Raw genomic sequence first — 18,894 nt, forward strand, 5'->3', positions numbered from 1 at the left:
TGAGAATGAATCATAGAATCATAGAATGGTTTGGGTTGGAAAGGACCTTAAGATCACCTAGTTCCAACCCCCTCCCATGGGCAGGGACACCTCACCCTAGATAGTGTCACCCAAGGCTCCATCCAACCTGGCCTTGAATACTGCCAGGGATGGAGCATTTACCATTTCTTTGGGCAGCCTGTTCCAGTGCCTCACCACCCTCACAATAAAGAACTTCTTCCTTCTATCTAAGCCGAACTTCCCCTGTTTAAGTTTAAACACGTTACCCCTTGTCCTATCACTACAGTCCCTGATCATAGGGACATAACACATTAATTAATTAATTTAAAATAACTGGAAGCAATTTAAAGCTAACTAAGAAGGAAAGGGGCATAAAGGAAGGGGGGTGGTATCTTTCAGGGCTGGGGGGAGGGGGGGGGGGGAACCAAACACCAATCTTAGCTATGGCAGACACAGCCCTTCAGGTAGCAACACAGTGTCATAGTTTAAGTACAGCTGGCAGCTCACAATCTCGAAGCCGCTTGCTCTCTCCTGCTCTTCTTCCCCTTCCTGTTCCCGGAGGGAACGGGAAGGAGAATCGAAAGAATGTGAATCCCACGGGTTGAGGTAAGAACAGTCCAGTAACTAAGGTGTAACACAAAACCACTATTTCTACCACCAATAATGATAAGGAAAATAACAAGGGGACAGAATATAAAACTAACAGGGGAAAAAAATAAACACAAGTGATGTAAAATACCACCACAAAAATGCTCACCACCTGCAGACCAATACGCAGCCCCACCCAAGCAGCGATCTGGCCTTCTGGGTAACTTCTCCAGTTTACATACTGGGCATGAAGTGTTGTGATATGGAATACCCCTTTGGTTACTTTGGGTCAGGTGTTCTTTCTCTGCTTCCTCCTTGGTTCCGTGCCCCTCCTCACTGGCTGAGCATGAGACTGAAAAGTCCTTGATCAGAGTAGGCATTACTTAGCAACAACTAAAACATCAGTGTGTTATCAGTACAGTTCTCAGACTGAAGTTGAAAACAGCCCTGCACCAGCTACTAAGAGGGAGAAAAACAACCGTTACAGCTAAACACAGGGCACACTTGAAAAATCTTTCCTCTTACCTCAAAGTCTAAATAGATGAACATCTAATGCATGAATTCACTTGGGAAAAAAAAAAAAACAACAAACCAACAACAAACCCTACATGTTTGGTATACTATATTAGGGTTATCATACACCCTTGAGGAGATCTTTATTCTGGTATTTTCTATTCCTATTGCTCCCCCTCAGTACTTCTCTCACTATCGGTTCCTGTTTAGACAGCCAGACACATTCTACCTAATTCCCATGAAAGCAAGATCCATATTAGGTAGGTATCCAGAGGACACTCTCAATAAAGTTCCTTTGGACTCTAAAAACATGAACTTGTCAAAGTTCTAGATCCACTGCCTTTAACATTCAATTGTAAGAATCCTATGACTTTCATGCATTCCTGTAAGGAACAGGAGTTGGTTACTTTCATGAGGCTAAAAGCCCTAGTTACAAGGATCATTTTTTATAGAAAAGACAACATTCAAGAATCACTTCCTTCATATTCTGCTGGGTATCATATTTTGGATCTCATTTTCTTCTTTCAACAAAACAGATTTTTTATGACAAACAGCTATAACTGACACTTTTTAGTGAAAATTGTTTACAACTGTAGTTCTAATTATGTTGAGTCATAGCAGATGCCCAAGATTTTGGACAGCTTCTATCAGTTCCTCAAGTAAAGGAGAAACCTGGGATTAAAGTTATTTTAGGTACTCTGAAAGCAATAAAGGACATCTGTGCTGCCCACCAGCTTAGCCCAGACTTAGAATAAATTTTAATTTAAGAACTCATTCAAAACAAGGGCTCTAGCTAGAAAATAAGCTTTCTTTCACTGGTCTCTCTAGAAGGTCCACTAAAAGAAGTCACACTTATCTTTTCCAAATCCTGAATATTTGCTTGCACAGTGTAAAGTAATTCAGATAACTAAAACCAAGTATAGTACTTGGGAACAAAATTAAAGGCATCTCATTACTGTATTAATAGGAACTGAAGAGGGCCTCTACTTCCAAAATTCAGATGGCTTGTGGATGAGAAATAACATGCAAATAAAGAATAAATATAAGAGAATGTGTACTGGCCTGTTACCACACACTTCTTCTGACATTCTTCCAGTGTTAGAAAGTTGTTTTCATTGCCGTGGCATCCACCATATTCAAATATTTCACACTCATGGCTTTGAATATTGAAGTAATAGCGCATATGGATTGCTTTGCATGGACCTTCATCTGCTTTCATGGCACAGACTGAATGCCCTAGTTTCAGTGGTGGCAAAGCAGCACCTGTAATACAGAAGAGAGGTAGAACAGCTGTTATTAAGTTAGCTTGCTTCACTGCACAGCATGACTTCAAAATAAGGGTGCTTGCATCTTCTGCTAGAAAGGCACTACATAACATCTGGCCGTAAAGCTCTGACCACTCTAAACATAAATGTAGAAAGAAAATCGTCATCTGTACAGGGACACAAATTCCATTTGATCAAACTGAGTGTGTGAGTTCAAGTTTTAACCGAAACAGCTCACATTATAAACTTTAACTTCTCATCATAAACATCTTCCTCCCATCCACCTCCCATATGAAGACAGGCTGAGAAATTTGGGGCTGTTCAGCCTGAAGAGGAGAAGGCTGCATGGTGACCCCATAGCAGCTTTCCAGTATCTGAAGGGGGCCTACAAGGATGATGGGGAGGGATTCTTCATTAGGAACTATAGTGATAGGATAAAGGGTAATGGGTTCAAACTTAAAAAGGGGAAGTTTAGGTTAGATATAAGGAAGTTCTTTACCGTGAGAGTGGTGAGGCGCTGGAATAAGTTGCCCAGGGAAGCTGTGAATGCTCCATTCCTGGCAGTGTTCAAGGCCAGGTTGGACAGAGCCTTGAGTGACATGGTTTAGTGTGAGGTGTTCTTGCCCATGGCAGGGGGGTTGGAATTAGATGATCTTAAGTTCCTTTCCAACCCTAACTGTTCTATGATTCTAATATCTAAACAGCTATGGAGCTAGTAAGCAATTCTGAACAAGAAATACATTGAGAAAATCCTAGTGGCTCCTAAAGACACAACAGCTACATAAAAAAGGCAGAAAGAGTGCTCCCTTCAATGCATGTCTAATAGTGAACATAGCTTATACAGAGACTTCTCGTAGCAGTGTGGGATGAACTAGGCAAGACAGCCCTGAAGAGGGCACCATTCCCCCATCAGATTACACTTTATTGACGCATAAAGCCATTCAATACAATAGAAATGTCATCATCCTGTCTTCTTTTCTTTGGTCTCACTGTTCTTGCATTAGAGCTTTCGGGAGTAAAGAAGTACACAACTAGAAAGTTAAGGTGAAAAGAAACCGTATGTTTTCAAACTGTGCTATTTCTATGCCTTTCAATGTTTTCAAAGGGAATGTTTTGTAACAAAATGTCATATATATAATGAAAAACACTATTGAAGTCTTACACTGTTAATGTCTAATAAGGAAATTCTGACTGACGATCCAGTTTGTGATACTGTTCCCTTATCAATATATGGTTTAATATCTTTTCCTGCTTTGCTTTTCCTAGGAACTATTTTACCCTAGAGGACTTTGAAAGCTTTATGAAGCTTGTGTGCTTGTAACAGCAGCAAAAAAAAAAAAAAAAAAACAGGCCTAAAATTTTCATTCATTTTCCCACAGCTAGTCAGAACATTAATGTCTCTTAACACGTATATGCAAATGTATCCATCAGTGCTCTTTGCAGCAGTCCAGGAAACAGGAGGGGAAAAGAAAAAAAAACAAAAAAACAAACCACAGAGGACAAGAATTTACATGACCATTGCACAGCTTTGTACTACTAACTAGATAAAGTTTCCAGTTTTAATTTAAAGAATCCATAAATATCAGACTTTATGACATGGTAAAAACAAAATTGGTGTAACTACTATCTACCTCCACGGTGGATATCTGGTTTTAACATATAAAGTTTACCTTATTTTATAACCTTTAAGCGAAATGCACAGGTGAGATAAATACTCATAAATACTGAGGTCAGTAGACGTTTACTAATTTTATTCCATTTGAGTCACTTGTAACTCATTAAACCTATAGGAAAGAAACAATTTTCAGCACTAAAATTTCAGCATTCAAATACTAAAAAAATTAACAACCTTTATTACACAATTGTCATCCACACAAAAATTGTAGCACACTATTATATTTTCAAAAAATGGACAATTTGGTGTTAAAATACAGATTACAATTACTATTTTCAAAACTCTTATTAAATATTCAGTCCCTAAAATAGTTTGTGACTGTTTCCTCACTAGTGAAATTTTATTTCCAGAATTTGAAGTCAGGAATTTGAAAATATTATTGAAGACTTTTATTGAATTATTCCTATTATTGAATAGGAAATGCAGATGAGTTAAAAGAAACATTTTTAAGAGTCATTAGATTCAGTAAACTTCCTATAGAACTCTGCTTGCATTTCTGACTTTCATTTCTTGCCAGCTTCCTTATCTGAATCTTCCTGAGTCCACAAAGTATTAGGATTTAGAAGTCACAAGAGATTCCAAATTGGTCCTCAAAGGTTTAAAGTTCTCCACCAGGTCTGGGAATCCTTTGGAAGGGACTTAATAAAAAGGCTCAACATTGAGAATTGAGATGATACTGCACTGCAAAATGAAACTTTGGAATTCCCCCATTCAGTAGTAGGGAAAAAAATGGCTTCATAACATCAAAGTTTGTGGAACAACTCCTGAAATAGTAAAAATCACATTCAGGGCTCTACAGAAGCTGATCCAACTGAAATATGGTTGGGGTGAGGGATGGCAACTGGTTTATAAACACATTATTTTCTTGAAATACAAGAAATGAAATCTGTATGACCTGTGTTAGTGACCTCAGTTCAGTCAAGGAGGAGGTTGTGAAAACTTACTAGGTTTCCTAACTACTGGAATTTCAGACATAAGGTTATGTCAGCTCATTTTGCTTTCTACATTATGCCACAACACCGCTGTGGACTATCAAAAAAGAAACAGTGTGCAAGCATAGTTGCAAAACTACAAAGATGATGAACAAATGGCTCAGTACAGTTTATCTTAGGAACTTTCTGGTCTCAACTCCTAACCTATTTCACATCAAACCTACATAACAAAATCCTTGTTTTGCTTACCTCCTGAGGCCTTTCCTCTGCAGTCACAATGACACTGTCAGTCAGATGTACTGACATCTGCTGCATACATAAATACTGTGTGTCCTGGGCTCAGCTGTAGCAGTCATTTTTAGCTTCTTAGTAGCTGGTGCAGGGCTGTTTTCAACTTCAGTCTGAGAACTGTACTGATAACACACTGATGTTTTAGTTGTTGCTAAGTAATGCCTACTCTGATCAAGGACTTTTCAGTCTCATCTTCTGCCAGTGAGCAGGGACACGGGAAGCCAGGAGGAAGCAGAGAGAGCACCTGACCCAAAGTAACCAAAGGGGTATTCCATATCGCAGCACTTCATGCCCAGTATATAAACTGGGGGAAGTTACCCAGAAGGCCAGATAGCTGCTTGGGTGGGGCTGCGTATTGGTCTGCAGGTGGTGAGCATTTTTGTGGTGGTATTTTACATCACTTGTGTTTATTTTTTTCCCCTGTTAGTTTTATATTCTGTCCCCTTGTTATTTTCCTTATCATTATCATTATTATTGGTGGTAGCAGTAGTTGTTTTGTATACCTTAGTTACTGGACTGTTCTTATCTCAATCCGTGGGATTCACATTCTTTCGATTCTCATCCCCATCCCTCCAGGAGCAGGGCAGGAGGAAGGAGGGGAGTGAGATGTGTGGTTCTGAGTTACCATCTGGGCTTAAACCACAACACCATGTCATACTTTTTGGCTATCAGATGTTTATTTTCTTAGGAGTGCTATCAAGTTACTGTGTGTTGACTAAAATCCGTACCCTTTATAACCCCCGTGTGCCAAACCCTCCAATTCAAACAATAACCAAGTGACTCTGAAGAAAGAAGTCTCAAAGGGATTCATGGGAACTGAATCATTCTTGTGTCTGGGAACAGTGAAAGAATTCTTCCCCATTATTTTACACCTGGGAAAACTTAACTCATGGAGATGATAAAAAAAAAAAAATCAAAATCTGATTGTACTAATTTTTCATATGAAATATACCTCAAGAAAACTAATTCTCAGTATAAGGACTCCTTCTTTGCTCTTGAACAGTGAAACAAATTATTACTACTACATTTTAGGTCCTGTGTGAAGAGCACAGGATATGACATTTAGGGAGAATGTCTGTCAGGAAGGTCACTGAATATTCTCCAGTAGAAACATGGGAAGCTAAAACTGGAAGGAATTTTAAGGGAATTTTAAGGAAATTTAAGGAATTTTAAATTTGACTTTTGGCATATTTTTATGGAATAAATACCTTGAGACCTTTCCTGACAGCTGTCCAAATTGTTCTTTAAAAATAAATAAATAAATCCAGTGAAGTAAACTTTCCAGCCACCTGAAGCAGTCAGTTCCCTGTCTACTACCCTTCTTGCAAGATAGTCCTGTTTTGTAATATACAGCCTAAATATTCCTTCTTACATATTAAACCTTTTTGTACTTCCTTCAGTGTACAGACAGACTAATACCATATATATAACCAATTTATTTTGATCTACCTGGATCTCCCCAAGTCTTTGAACATAGTTTCCCTCAACCTCCTCCCGGAAAAACGGGTGTCTTACAGCGTAGACAAGTGATCAGTGCAGTGGGTGGGGAACTGCCTGACTGGCCACACCCCAAAGGTGGTGGTGAATAGCTCATTTTCTAACTGGAGATCTGTCAAAAGTGTGGTCCCCCAGGGTTTGATATTGGGCCCAACACTGTTCAGTGTTTTTGTAAGTAATCTGGAAGATGAGATCAAGTGTAACCTAACCAAGAGGTTTGCCAATGGTACCAAATTGAGTAGAGAAGTAGACACTTCAAATGGAAGAACCACCATGCAGGAAGACCTGGATAGGCTGGACAAGTGGGCTAAGAAGAACCTTATGAAGTTCAACATGTTCTCCTTCTTAAGTATAGCATCTTGCATTTGTTATTTTAAAAAGAAAATTAATTTAGCACTCCACAATGAACCTAGCACTGTTGGATATTTATTACTCATCTGATTTAGGTATCTGGTCCAGAGAAACTTGGAAAATCCATATAAATATAGCACTGTACTACCCTAGACCAAGAAAATTGAGTCTGTTTCGTTAGAAATACGTTAACTAATGCTTACAGCTGATGCTCACTGTCACATGAAAGTTATTACTTGCCATACTAGAACCAAAATAAAGCAAAGCGAAACCTCCTCTCCTTCTCCCCCTCCTCCTTGATTTTTTAATATAATAGCTTCATTACACCAGTTACATAGGTTTTTATAACAGAAGACACTAACAGCACTAAAGCTCTGTTTTAACTATCATCTTTCCACTCCATAGTTTGTGGTAAGAGCAAAGTAATGCTGTTGAAATGGCTCACAATGAGCATGAACTTAGATTTTATGTCACTGCCTTCTTCCTCCATTCTTTCAGTCTTCTTTTGGCAAATGCCAGCAACAGGATACTGGCCAAGACTGTTCCTACATAGCACAGCCATTCTCACATTTATTGTCATTCACATGGTAGAATTTGCAACTCAGTTATAAATGTTTCTCTTTGATAAGTGATATCAATACTAAACACCTTGCCACTAAGGAATACCCCTTTCTTCTCTCCCCGTCTTTATCAGTTTGACAGCTTTCCACGGGCACACAGTTCAGTGCTCTTCCTACCCATGTGTTTCCTACCCCTTCTTTAAGCAGTCACATTTATTCTTGATAAAATTTCACATACGAATAAAATGCACATTCAACTTGTGAGTCATTTCCTTCAGGCTTTGGAACACCAAGTAAAGTGCTCCCAACCACATAAGGTATTACTGACCAACATACATACACTAGTTAGTTTTATACCTTTTATTTTTGCTATTACCCTTATTGATTGGTGGAAAAATGACATGTTTTGCCAGAAGTTAGCAAATTGAAAATCCTTTTGTACCCCATTGTACTTGACTTGCAACCTTAATTATTACTGTAATTTAAATACTAATAGACAAAAAATCCCATCATATTCACAAAGCAGTGGTATCCAATGTGATCAAAAAGTATGACATTACTATAATAATGGATGCACACTACTTACTTTATCCTTTAATACCTGAAATTTATTGAATTAGAGGGTAAAATATGTCAATTTCTCATAATCATCTAACTCAGAAAATAAATGCTATCAGTGAAATTGCAGCATACAAAATTGCTACAGTTACATTCACTGAGACCAGAATTTCACTCTTAAGAAACCACAAATAGAATTTTAATTAGCAACAACCTAATCATTTTATAGAGAGTACTGAAAAGTTTTTTTTTTTAAACACTACTACAGAGTCATCAGTAGTTGCAAAAACAGGGTCCTAGTTTAATTTCTAAGCATCACATTTGTTTGTTTTTTACTTTTGAATACAAACCCAAAAGTTCAGAACTGTTCCTCATACTAAATCAATTATTGGCATCTTGAGTTATCTTGAGTAACTGGTTGTAAAATAAACAGTGATAAAATAATTCCCCCCCCCCAAAAAAAAACAAAACAAAACAACAAAACTATTTAATTTCTTTGAGATTATTTTCTTACTGTCTTTCATAAAGAAAGTAAAAAGAAGAAAAACAATTAATCCAGCAGATTTTTTGTTCTGATGATGAAGTGTGTTATTTTAGCAAGCAAGACAATTTGGTTTTTGTGATCTGCAAACTTAAGATAAGGATTTTTATAAAGCTGAATTGCAGGACAAAGTTACGTGTGATTTTGCCCTCAAACAAGAAGGGAGTGTATGTAGTTCAGGATTAAAGAGAAATAGACTTATTCTGTATGAAACAATCTTGACTCTGCAACATGCTAAGCATATGCTTAATGCAGAACAGCGCATATCATAGAGACTAATTGGGACACAGTTCTAGAGCACTACCTTCATTTGTAGTATAGCCTTGATTGTGCATAATTAATATTTTTGTTTCAAGGAACACTGCTGCAAAAGTCTGATAATGAGAAAAAACCTGGATGGAAATTGAAAAAGACATGGAAATATTAAGTATAGTGACAACACACAAAAAAGGGCTCCCCTTAGCTGCATTCCCAGTTAGGCTTCAAAATCAAACCTGTCAAATGGGAGCAGTATCCACTGCATAGTTCTTTGCAGCTTAAGAAAGAGATCAGTTTTAAATCATTTTCTCAAAGGAAAGAAGAACATTTTGGTATGGCCCCAAAAGTCTTTTTGCTTTCTCAAAATTGCTTGGGAGTAAATTGATATATCTTTCACAATGATATCTAGTAGAGAAGTTTGATCCACCCTACTTAATTTCAGCGAAGTGAAAGAAAACAATGATCTTACAAATGGAAAGAATCAGAGAACCTTCTAAGTTCTAACAGTCCCACTTCTGACATTATTTTTCTTAACAAAAAACTCTTAACTGGTGAGTTTTCATTTATCCAGCAACAGCAAATCGCTTGGAGAGCTTCTTCAAATCACAAAGAGCTTCTTCAAATCACAGAAAAAAAGGCTAGAGTAGTAATTACAGCATCTTTAGGCCAAGCTTTGCAAATTAACTGTGACTCGAGAGAGTTGTACACAGGACAGAGTAACAATGATCTGCAATGTTATTCATCCCATTTTTGCTCCATTTGTGTGGTGTGGGGAGATAAAACCTGAATTCACTAACTGTATGATCTTAATCATTCCCTAAACATTGAGCTTTTCCATGGGTCCTAAAGTAGAGCTGTAAGAGAATAATTTTGATATCTAGCACAATGTTTAATAGGATTTGAAGCTCCAAAAAGCATGGGAAACAGAAGCCAGTATAGAAGACAATTTTCTAGAGCATAATGCAAAATTCTGAGAATCTCCCTCTTAGAAATCAGTGCATTGTTAGCCTAGTTCCAATTTCAAACATTTCCCAGACCTATTGTCAAGTACAGAATTACATCTAAAGTGCATTTTAACATAGTGGGGTTTTGTTGTTTGAGAAAACGTGATGTTTTTGTAACCTCTTACCCAGGACATCGTCGTCTTCTCTGTCATCTAAGTCAGTAGTTGCATGCCCAGTGATACAGACGAACAGCAAGATAAAGGTTAAAGGCAAGGAACAGCCCTTCTTTCTTCCTTTCATCTTTCCTGTAGAACACGTAAATGACAACACACACTTCAGTCAACTCCTTGAGTGCTCTGTACAAGTCACAAGCAGGGTAGTGCATAGCCATATGCACTATGGCTATGGGTAGATATACAAACTTGGAACTATAGAAATCATGTGAGCTATGTTATTATAAGTATATTGTAAACATAATGAAAACCAAGACAAGATTTATAGTTGTGCTGAGCTGATTGCAAGCCTCCTATCCTATTGCCAGTATTAAAGACATTGATATTACTTTTATTTCAAGCCACAATTGAAATCACCTCCCAGAATACATAATGATACAAAATGTAACACTTAATACTTTTAATGTCCTGACCAGTTTCACACGATTTATAGTTGACTGGCATGTACAATCCTTCCAAATAAGTTTTACTCTGTCTGCAGACCCTAGATTCATTGCCACAAAGCAAGATTCTATTTTTAACAGATATTTCATCAGTTGATAGCTACCAAGTTCCCAGACTTCTGTGTAAGCTGCATTTCACAGGAGCTGGTGAACTTTTTGCAACAGGGGCTTCAGTACCATGAGAAGTATTTCGTACCTTGAAGATCTCTTTAATATCGAATACCTTACTTTAGTGTAGAGCCATTTTTTTCCTCTCATAAGAACAGTATAACCATAGTCATTCACACAAAGAAACCACTTTTATTCCATGGCAGCTGTTGTGTTCAAGTTGACAAAGAGGAGGTAACATATGCACATATGTGAGCACCTCTAAAAAACTTGTGCTTAACTGTGTTAGAAATACGTATTTTCCAACTGACTAAAAGTTCCTGAAGGATCTCTGGAGTCTAAAATTTGGCTAAGCCAATTAATATTGATTTAATAGAAATTAAGGATCTAAGGACTAGGAAGTTCCTAGCCTTCAGACACCATTTTGTCTTTAGTGTTTTCCTTTGCACACCTTTGAAGATAGATTGTCTGCAGCACCTAAAACAGTGAGGGCAGGAGAGGCTATAGAAGCAAATGAGATGACCTGTCATTGTGTGCTTGCGATACGGAGCTATATCAGGAAGGCTAAAGAGAGGATGATGAAGGGGCAAGTGACATTAACAGATTAAATAATTTAACAGATTAAACTTTTCTCTTAATGATACATCTTTTTCTGTGAAGTCAGAAGTAAACCACAGCTATCGTATCTAAGAAAACACTAGTAAGCAATGATGTCTCAGAAGGTGAAATTCGTGCCAAGAGAGATTAACCAGTTTGCCACAGCCACTCTGAATTGTGCCAGAGCTAGAAGGTGCAGTTATATCTTCAACACCAAATCAGAGCCAGAATTTTCATTTCTCTCTTGACAACGTGTCAATTTTTTCCTCCTGCATATTCAGCATTTTCCTAAGTAGAAATACTAAACTGTCTTAAAAAGTAAGTGTTGTTTAAATTGCAGACCAAACCATAAATAGCACTAATTATTTGGATGATTTTTTCAACTTCAGAAGGCTTCAGTATGTAGTTTAGTGGAAAAGCATTGACAGATGTCTTCATTCTTTTGTGTGTGTGTGTGCGTTGTGTGTGTGTGGGGGTAATGGAACAGAATTTTGCGAATTTCAAATTTCTATTTGAACTGGAAAATATTATAGTGTTAACTTTTTAATCATAATACGTTCATGCCAAAATAAACAAAAGAATGCATTTATCTTTCATTCCTTCTAAGCTCAATGTTTAAGCTTAATTTACAAATAAAATCCTTTATCCCATAAAGTTTACCAAAATAATTTAGATCTCATTTTGTGCTATTAATCATGATTTTTAAACAAACTTTCCTCAAAGTCTGTATTTTATTTCTGTGAACAAATTCAGAAATTGTTGCTTCTACTACAGAGGCAATTACTACTCTTGGAATAGAAATGACCTTGTTGTGAATTCTGAAATGATGTTATGCTAAGAAAATGTGCAAGAGCTACAATTGTTCATTTCTAGGTGTTTTTCAAAGAAACACAAACAGTGTCTTTATTCATGTTTCTAACTAGAACACCAGTTTTCATTCCTATATTATTTTACATATTAAAACTTAATAAGGTATTATTTTTCCCCTTTCCGCCGCAACAAATTTCTATTGATCCATTTGCTCCATTCAGACTGAATAATCCATAAATAATCTACACCCAATCTCTTTACTGGAGGAATTAACTGTGGGCTACTTAGCTGACTGCAGGATATCCCTGCAGCATTGCTATAATGGGCAAAAAACACAGCACTGGGCTATGGATTTGTTATTTCACTCTAACATGCCAGACTTAAGTATATTCATTAATACTACTGTCTACATTTACTTGTGTACCCCATCTGCTCTCATTTGCCTTTCCTTTTTTTCCCCCTGTTTGGAAGTATCTTGTTTACATGTGATAATATTTCCATTTTCTAATGCCATCCTCCTCCCAGCTGTTGTCCCAGTGTTATTTCACCCCGACTTTTCTAAATATTACAACATAAAGGAAAGGAAGAGTATTTCTGAAATTTTATTTTTTTATACATATATATAAAATAAATATAGCATAATATATATATGTGTTTATATATATGTATATATATTATTGCTATCCACTGAGTACTTCTGTATTTTCCAGTCAAAGAACACATATTCCCTCTCCATCTTTTTCTGGGTACAGTACATACTATAACTTAAATTGAAAGCAAAGTGGCTATTATAGACCAAAGGCAATGGCCAGCTTCAGGAACTTTGCCCTGAATTTGATCAGGCTCTGTAAAAGTGGATGAAGTTTAATGCCAAAATATCCACCAAAGCATATCTTTAGACACTACCTGGAGACACTATCTGGCAAAAATAGTGCCTTAGACTTCAGACACTAGAAATAAATCACATACATGATAAGCAATATTTTTTTTACATATCAAAATAGTACCATGTAAGACTGTAACACAAACCCCAAATAAACCAAGAAAACATCTTTAAATGGAATTCCATTGACTACATACAAAGTGCATAGAGTTAACACTGTTTCTTCTTAGCTTTCATAGAACTGCCTGAATGCCTGCATGCAAAGAGTTGTGGTCAATAGCTCAATGTCCAGTCGGAACACAGTAACGAGTGGTGTCCCTCAGAGATCAGTGTTGGGACCAGTCTTGTTCAACATTCGTCAGCGATATGAACACTGGGATTCAGTGCACCCTCAGCAAGTCTGCTGATGTCACCAAGCTGTGCGGTTCAGTTGACATGCTGGAGGAAAGGAGTGCCATCCAGAGGGACCTTGAAGTGCTTGTTGTGAATGCTCCATCCCTGGTGGTGTTCAAGGCTGGGTTGGACAGAGCCTTGGGTGACATGGTTTAGTGCGAGGTGTCCCTGCCAGTGGCAGGGGGGTTGGAACTAGGTGATCTTAAGGTCCTTTCCAACCCTAACTATTCTATGATTCTGTAGTTCATTCTATGGTTTCCAGAAACAGACTACCTCTTACGATGCATTTGGCCTAATACCAGAAAGATTTTCTTTCATGAAGAGCTTTGTGGCCTTGGAAAAATTTTATTTTTTTATCCAAAAGTTAGAGAAATAGTTACAGCAATCTTTTTATTCAAACCTGATAAAACGTCTAATCATGCTTTAAAAAAGGAAGAAAATAACTGCACAAGGCAACACGAAGTTGTGTAAGATTGCCTGTAGGATTTGAGAGACATCCGAGTCATGATGTATGTTTGACACCAACTATAATCAAAATAAATCCACAACTAAGAAAAATTGTATGGGCAGAAATATTAAGTAAAAGCTTTCAAACAACTGCACAAGTATTTAACAGTATAATGTAAATAAAGGTTATGACAGTTGACATCATCTAGGCTGAATAAAAGCAGAAATACCATCAGCTTTTCAGACTTGATACTTAGATAGTGATAACCTTCACATTTTAGAATCATAGAATAGTTAGAATTATAGAATAGAATTAAAGAATTATATTCTCTTCTTCTATTTTATTCTATTCTATTTATTGAACTGGAATTCTACGGTGGATGGATGATGGCAGAGCGGTGGATGTGGTCTACTTTGACTTCAGCAAAGCATTTGACACAGTCTCCCACAGCATCCTCACAGCTAAATTGAGGAAATGTGGTCTGGATGATCAGGTAGTGAGGTGGACTGTGAACTGGCTGAAGGAGAGAAGCCAGAGAGTTGTAGTCTATGGGGCTGAGTCTAGTTGGAGGCCTGTAACTAGTAGAGTGCCTCAAGGGTCAGTACTGGGACCAGTATTATTTAATATATTCATCAACGATTTAGGTGAGGGAATTGAGTGTACTATCAGCAAGTTTGCTGATGACACTAAGCTGGGAGGAGTGGCTGACACGCCAGAAGGCTGCGCTGCCATCCAGCGAGACCTGGACAGGCTGAAGAGTTGGGCAGGGAATAACTTGATGAAATATAACAAGGGAAAGTGTAGAGTCCTGCATCTGGGCAGGAACAACCCCAGGTTCCAGTATAGGTTGGGGAACGACCTGTTAGAGAGCAGTGTAGGGGAGAGGGACCTGGGGATCCTAGTGGACGACAGGATGACCATGAGCCAACACTGTGCCCTTGTGGCCAAGAAGGCCAATGTCATCCTGGGGTGTATTAGAAGGGGGGTGATTAGTAGGTCGAGAGAGATCCTCCTTCCCCTCTACTCTGCCCTGGTGAGACTGCATCTGGAATATTGTGTCCAGTTCTGGGCCCCTCAGTTCAAGAAGGACAGGGACCTGCTGGAGAGAGTCCAGCGCAGGGCAACAAAGATGATTAAGGGAGTGGAGCATCTCCATTATGAGGAAAGACTGAGGGAGCTGGGTCTCTATAGTTTGGAGAAGAGGAGACTGAGGGGTGACCTTATAAGTGTCTATAAATATATAAAGGGGGAGTGTCACGAGGATGGAGCCAGGCTCTACTCAGTGGCAAACAATGATAGGACAAGGGGTAATGGGTACAAACTGGAACACAAGAGGTTCCACTTAAACTTGAGAAGAAACTTCTTCTCAGTGAGGGTGACGGAACCCTGGAACAGGCTGCCCAGGGAGGTTGTGGAGTCTCCTTCCCTGGAGACATTCAAAACCCGCCTGGACACATTCCTGTGTAACATTATCTAGGTGTTCCTGCTCCGGCAGGGGGATTGGACTAGATGATCTTTCGAGGTCCCTTCCAATCTCTAGCATACTGTGATACTATAGAATAAACTTAAATCATTCTATTCTAATTGTTCTATTCTGGATAGACATGTAGAATGGAATCTAATTTTGCCTGGTTGCTCTGAGCGCAAAATACACTTTCAATTTTAGTTTTTGAAATTACATGGGAAAGGGTAATTTTCTAAGCACATGGTTTTCTTTAGAAGTTTAATTTGTACTCATTGGCATAGTTGTGACCCTCTATAAAGGAACTTGCAAATTATCTGCAACCTCAGCTGTCCATGGATTAATTCCATGTTTGCCACTCATTTTCTATGTTTGAATTATTCCAAACATGACAACAAAAACTCTCCCTAGTTCAGCAAAATTCAGTTTGAATTTGCTTTTGGATCACTCAAGTTAAGACCTTTGTTCTTTCCAGGAATCTGCAAAGTATAGATTTAGACTGCAAAATTTAGTAATCCATTTTTACTCAGTCATCCAGTATTCCCTAAAGCTTGCTCCCAATAGAAGAAAAGTAAAGGAAATAATCAGCCAGAAACTGAAATCTTTAATAAGATTCTCTTTTTCATTTGAAAACAGAATTTTATATATTGTGAACTATCATACCTAATTATCACTGTATGATTAGGAGGATAAATTAGTGTATTTGTGCAAAGAACAAAAATCTTGCCAGGATACAATATTTCTATTCTTCCACTCAACTCCTACTATTTCCTTTAAAGGGTACATTGTCAAATGTACACATTCTTGATGCTTGGGAAATTTCCAAAGGGGAAAAATTTAGACTTTATAACCATATATCTGTCTTAGTGCAAAGTTTACTGTCCAAACACAATCTCCTTCATCTTTCCCCAAGGTCACATATTCCCAGAACATTGTGTCAAGTATCAGTGGAGGTGGAATAAAGGGGGTGAAGGTTTTAGCATTGAAATGCTTAAATCCATCTGTAGTTTAATTATGTCTTGTATTTCCTCAGGGAAGAGTGAAATCCGAGATCAAAGTGAACTTGGCCCTACTTTTTCAATTAAAAAACCCTCCAGAAAGTACAAGTTTCCTTATTTAATGTTCAGCTGCCCAGTAACAGCACATTAAGGCTGCAAGCTTGTCAAGATACTGATTTTATTTCCTTTTTTAATACTTTCTGGTTATTTTATTTAGACGTAAAGCACAGTTCAAAATACTTCATCTATTACATCTGGCTCAGTAAAATATAAAATGCACACGTTTGTGAAAGACTGCCTGTCATGGGAAAGATAGGAAATGTTTTGAGTTTAAATAATTCACATTAAATGGTCTGATTATTTAGGCCAAATTCTGAAAATCTCTGGGATTAAATGTAGTCTCTTACTCCAGAAGGGTTCTAATTTAGGACAACCAGAAATCAGTCCAGCATTAATACTGTCTTTTCTCCAGATCAAATGTCATTAACGCAAATTTAATAAATTCCTAAGACATTTCCTTAGGAGCTGGCACTCTACTGCTCCCAAACTATCTACCTTTTCAATAAGACATTTTTATATCTATAACAGACAACATCTAAGTTACTTCACAAAGGAGATCAAAGGTCAGTGGGTAATAATTGCACCATTTACTAGTTTAATTAGATGCTTTAATTTGTGAATGCCATTAACTTCCCTCAAGCTGTGATATAGGTACATAAGGCAGAGCACAAGCATGGAAGCTCCCAGGAAGAGAACCTTATTACCTGGCCTTATAAATGGGCCTGTTTTATCCTGCCACTTAAACGTAGAAATACAAGAAAGCTCTCAAAATAGTGGTTTGGGTTGGTTTTTTTTTTGATTTTTGTTGTTTTTTTTTTCTAAAGACAGATGTGTATAAAACTCAGTGTGTTCTCCTTGCAGTCTGTAACCTCTGGAGCCAGATCTTTTATGCATGTATATATGCATTTTATATATATATATATATATATATATATATATTACTTAGCAGTCTCTTTAATGCTGATTTCTAAAGTTACCAGAATGTTTAGAAGCAAACATTTCTTCAACATGTTTTTTATCTCTAACTAGCTAACTGGAAAAGGCAAAAGAAAAGTGAGTATTTCCGGTAGTAGCCAAAACCAGATAACTTTAGAAAACAGCATAAAGTGACATTGCATTGACCATAAAAGTGACTTATTCACACTGACAGCCCAGGAAATGGAAATGCACTCACAAAAACAAAGAGGGGGAGGAGGGTCAGGCAAAGGATATAACTAAACAGAGGAATGAACAGCAGAAGAAAGAATGTGCATATTCAAAGGCTTAATTGAGCACAGATTAAAATTAAAAAGACCTAATTAAACAAGATAACAGCACTTCTGATACAAAATCAGACCCTCTCCAGTTCACTATACTTCAGAGGCAACATATTTGCTCTCTGATATCTAACTACTATAACAGTGATTTAGTTAGGCATACCTGCAGCATTGTCTCCCAGCTGGCAGAGTCAGTGAGCTCCCTTAGAAAGTATCTGATTACATGGGCTATTCTGCAGCTGTCTGAAGAGAATCATGTTTTCTCACTTACTCTGGTGTAAGTATGAAGAATGAAATAAGCATCAATTCTATCACCTCTGCTCTGACGTAAACTGAACAAAGAATGATGTTACATGCCCTAGCTTTAGAAGTCTCAGTGTCAGTGATGCTCTGTCATTCAAACTGACTTCTGCCAGGGCAAAGCCTAGCAGTGTCACAGCAACTTAATAAAAAGGGAGGCAGCCTACTGTGGATCAACAGCATGCAAACATTATTGATTGATTGAAAGCACAAGATTTTGAAATCTCTCTCCCTGCCCCAACTTATCTCCCTCCTGTGCCCTACAGAAGAAGCCCTAATAGTCTGTATCAGTCCTGAGGCTAGAGACTCCATCAGATTCCTTCATCAGAACTTCAAAATTCCACCTTGTTATGAAAGAATTTTTGTTGGTAACCTATGTATCATCATTTAGCATAAATGTTGATTTGCTGCTGCACTATTCCAATGTCTTAAATTCCCAAGTGAAAACTGGGAAATGAAAATTGGGAAGTGAAAATTTAGAAAAACAAAGGTCTTTGTTAGCTTTTATGCTGAAATATTGTATGACCCGGTGTCAGTTTCAGATTTAAACTCCCATTTTGTTTCTTTATTTATTAAGGTTGTAAATTCTGCTTTGAAACCACAACTAATAAGTGAAAACTTTGTTATGTTTTGAAATCAAACCAAAAAACCCTACCAACATTACAAAGCCCACCACAAGAAGGTCGTTGTAGACCTCTCTTGACTTTTTACTTTCCCTGCCAACTCCCTTCACTTGTGCTTTAAAACTGTTTTCCGTTTCCCAGCTTAGCTCCTGGACCTATTTAATTTTTTCTCCTAGTCAGCTAACACCTGACAAGGGGTACTTTTGCCATCCTGTCTTCAATCATCTTCTCTTGTGACACAGCTTCAGACCCTAATTTCCTCCTCCACCGAGTTCCCCTTCTTACCTGGCTCAGTCTGGGCCTCACA

At 37.7% G+C, this 18,894-nt stretch overlaps 1 protein-coding gene across 1 annotated transcript in view; it reads right to left on the bottom strand.

The window, feature by feature from the left end:
* Positions 1-18,894, bottom strand: part of TFPI (tissue factor pathway inhibitor) — a 52,419-nt gene that overhangs the window by 28,123 nt on the left and 5,402 nt on the right. Inside the window, exons 2-3 of the mRNA XM_057421922.1 lie at positions 10,159-10,278; positions 2,164-2,364 (exon numbers count right to left, since the gene is read on the bottom strand). Of these exons, the coding sequence (XP_057277905.1) occupies positions 2,164-2,364; positions 10,159-10,273 (316 nt within the window). The 5' untranslated portion in view covers positions 10,274-10,278. The remainder of the gene's footprint in view (positions 1-2,163; positions 2,365-10,158; positions 10,279-18,894) is intronic.

This window comes from Pezoporus wallicus, unplaced genomic scaffold (genome assembly GCF_028554395.1).
Source record: "Pezoporus wallicus isolate ANWC-B61680 ecotype Strahan unplaced genomic scaffold, APGP_CSIRO_Pwel_v1 contig_6472, whole genome shotgun sequence".
NCBI classification, from domain to species: Eukaryota; Metazoa; Chordata; class Aves; order Psittaciformes; family Psittacidae; genus Pezoporus; species Pezoporus wallicus.